At 54.0% G+C, this 3,416-nt stretch overlaps 1 protein-coding gene across 1 annotated transcript in view; it reads left to right on the forward strand.

The window, feature by feature from the left end:
• Positions 1 to 3,416, forward strand: part of Fer1l5 (fer-1 like family member 5) — a 47,645-nt gene that overhangs the window by 42,462 nt on the left and 1,767 nt on the right. Inside the window, exons 45-52 of the mRNA XM_021631611.2 lie at positions 119 to 258; positions 1,357 to 1,445; positions 1,672 to 1,767; positions 1,941 to 2,082; positions 2,291 to 2,390; positions 2,462 to 2,652; positions 2,829 to 2,938; positions 3,164 to 3,308. Of these exons, the coding sequence (XP_021487286.1) occupies positions 119 to 258; positions 1,357 to 1,445; positions 1,672 to 1,767; positions 1,941 to 2,082; positions 2,291 to 2,390; positions 2,462 to 2,652; positions 2,829 to 2,938; positions 3,164 to 3,308 (1,013 nt within the window). The remainder of the gene's footprint in view (positions 1 to 118; positions 259 to 1,356; positions 1,446 to 1,671; positions 1,768 to 1,940; positions 2,083 to 2,290; positions 2,391 to 2,461; positions 2,653 to 2,828; positions 2,939 to 3,163; positions 3,309 to 3,416) is intronic.

Consider the following 3,416-nt stretch of genomic DNA (forward strand, 5'->3'; position numbering starts at 1 on the left):
TGCAGAGGAAACATCTTTTCCCTTCCCCCTTCCTTCTCATAGAAGTGCACCCAGCCAGGGTGGGGGAAGGCTCGGGCGGAAATGCCAGCGACCTCATCCCATCCCATCTCCAATCCAGAGCCCACACCCCCTACCTTGGAGAATTTGGGACCTAAGAAGGAGCGCCTGGCACTGTACATCCTGAACACCCAGGGCCTGGTTCCTGAGCATGTGGAGACCCGCACGCTGTACAATAACAGCCAGCCAGGTATTGACCAGGTATGTGATTGCAGAGGCGGCTCCTGCCTCCTAGGGATTGGACTAGACCAGGAGATATGGGTGTCCATCCACCCAGGACATAGTCTACAGTGAGAGGCAAGGACATGCCAATAACTCACATACATGCACAGACAGGAGCCAAGCATTATTTGTCAGTAAGAAAGATGCTCCAATGACATCAGAGAACTTCACACCTGAAAGGGCCGTAACGAACAGATGGATGCCTCATGGCAGCTGTGGGAAGCTGTTACAGGGCATCCTACAACCAATAATGCCACTATTTTGCTCTCCTGGGGACAGAGAGGTGACACTATAGATCAGGGAGCACAAACATCGCAAAGCCCAGCTCTGGCCACCAAACTGCAGGCTGCCTTCTCTATGGCAAGGAACCCAGGCATACAGACCCCCAAAGGCACCATAATTGTCCCTCACTGTCCAGCTACCAAAATGGCTTCATCTTCTATAAAGCTTTCACACCCATGAAGCCCTCATGAAGCCTTCTGCTGAACAGTTTTTAAAATAACCGTACTCATTAAGCTGGCTTTCTCAAATGGGTCAACTCCCGAGGAATTAACGTATATGGTCAGATGGTTTGACGGGCAGAAACCAAGGCTATTTTTCCCTATGTCCCGCTTTTTTCACTACTAATTCTCTCTTGGGACTCACTACTTTGAGGCTGGCTTGAAATCTGTAGGTTGTGATCACACAACACAAAACGCCCTTATTGACCATCTGGTTTCCTCTCACTTAGGGCTTCCATGCTGCTGAGTGCATGAGGCCTAACCCCAACATGGATCCCCACCAACAGGCCATCTCACATGACCTCCTCATCCTTCACCCCCAAGTCATAAGTGAGACCTCAACACCCACTCATGGTCTCCAAGTCAGATTGTCTACCCCCAATCACTCACCTTCCCAGCCAAAAACTAAAGGGGCTGCCAGATGACACTCACCCCCTAGGGGGTAATACTTGCCATGTCTAAGCCTCATCCCTGGGTGGTGAGAACCCCACCTCATCCAAGCCTCATGCCCTCATGCCATCCTACTGCGAAGAGACAGGCAACCCCCAACCAGCAAATCCATCCATCCCGGCTCTAGGGGAAAATACAAATGTGGGTGGACATCTTCCCCAAGCTGCTGGGGCCTCCCGGGCCCCCAGTCAACATCAGCCCCAGAAAGTCCAAACGGTGAGTATGTGAAAGCCCAGTTCCTGATCATGGCACCCAGTGCAGCCGCAGGGTGCTGGCTGCCTCTGTCCCCCAACCCCGAACAGCTGGAATTCTCTATCAAGTTGAGCAGGAGCTTTACTGCCCAAGCGTGGGCTCTGTGGGCAGCTCCTCCCTCAGCAAGGCTGGCTGGGGGCTGGGGGTGGGGGCTGGCCCTCCACCCAGCCTCAGAGCCCAGTGGCTGCAGGTACGAACTGCGCTGTATCATCTGGAGAACCGCCCAAGTGGACCTGGTTGACCAGACTTTAAGTAAAGAAAAGATGAGCGACATTTACGTCAAGGGGTGAGGCACGACCTCGGGAGCAGGACCACCGCAGGAGGGCCCCTAGTTCCCTGGTTCTGTCGCCATGCCGTGGCCTCCTAGCCCTCAGGGGAACACCTGTCTGCCACCACTTGTGCCTTGGGGAGGGGGGACCACACACGGAACCCCCAGGTGGAAGGATCCTGTTCCCCCAGGTGGCTATTTGGGCTAGAGGAGGACATGCAGAGGACAGATGTCCACTACCACTCCCTGACCGGGGACGCCACCTTCAATTGGAGGTTCATCTTTACCCTGGACTACCTGTCAACTGAGCGCGTATGCATCCGAAGTCAGAAGGTAAGGGGTGGGGAGGAGGGGTGGAAAGAGGCCTAGGGTCCAATGGGTCCCGCCTCCTTTTGGGGACCTGAAAGCTGTGACAGGGCGTTAGGATGTGTACTCCCCCAGAACCCCTCTTCCTTGATGTCTGTCTGTCACTACTGACCAATGGGTACCCAAGAGAACTGTCTAAGAGGTAGGCCACTAACAGCCTGCTGCGGTCCTCCAGGACTACATATGGAGCCTGGATCCCACGTCAATGAAGTTTCCGGTCCGGCTCATCATCCAGATTTGGGACAACGACTTCTTCTCCCCAGATGACTTCTTAGGTGAGTCCTGGTGAACGGTGTGTGACACCGGATAAGGAGCTGCTGTTGCTGATGTCCTTCTCTGGGCCCAGGGGTCTTGGAGCTGGATTTATCGGATATGCCCCTTCCGGCTCAGAAAGCCAAACACTGCTCGCTCAAGATGATGGAGACGGACTCCAAACAGCCATCTATGCAATGGAAGCACATGTCTCTCTTTAAGAAGACCAACGTAACCGGATGGTGGCCTTGCCAGGTCAACGATGGTGACAAGTGGCGTTTGTCGGTAGGAGCTGGGGAAGGTGTTAAGTGACTAGGACCGCTATGCCAGCTAACCTAACTCTAGCAGGCTTCTTGGGGGCCGTAGGAACCTCTTCTCTGTGGAGGTAGGGAAGCGGTCCCGAGAGGAGCATGCCATGCTGCTGACACAGCAGCCCCTGCTCCATCCTTTGGTGTTCCTAGGGTAAAGTGAAGATGTCCCTTGAGATGCTGCCGGAGAGAGAAGCTTTAATCAGGCCAGCCGGGCGAGGCCAGTCTGAACCCAACCAATTCCCTATGCTTCACCCTCCTGTGTAAGGGCCCGAGGGGGAGAGGTGCAAGCCCGCTTTTCTCCTCTTTGGTGTAGGGTGGTGGGCCTCCATGTGGAAAGGGAAAGCTACTTCCTCCTACAAGGCTAGGCTGACGTCAGAAAATAAGACTTGGGGTTGGCTGTGAGGGGCTCCCTGATCTTTGCTCTTGATCACTTGAGCTGACGGTTCCTCTTGCCTTGCATCCCTGGCACCGGCCATCGTGGGCAGACGCCATGACTTTCTCTTGTGGTACCAGTCACCTATTAAAACTATCTGCTACATTTTCTGCAAACGCTACCGCTCCAAAATCATATGCTTCGTGGTGACACTGATCTTAGGGATTATACTGTTCAACTTCTTCTATTCGGCTCCGGTGAGTGCTGACCAACAGGGAGAGGTCAAAGGCATTGGCCACTCTTGCAACACTCGGGAGTACATTTAGGTTGCTACTTTGAGCTAATGTGGTGTCTCTTCTCTTTAG

This window comes from Meriones unguiculatus, chromosome 16 (genome assembly GCF_030254825.1).
Source record: "Meriones unguiculatus strain TT.TT164.6M chromosome 16, Bangor_MerUng_6.1, whole genome shotgun sequence".
Lineage (NCBI taxonomy): Eukaryota > Metazoa > Chordata > Mammalia > Rodentia > Muridae > Meriones > Meriones unguiculatus.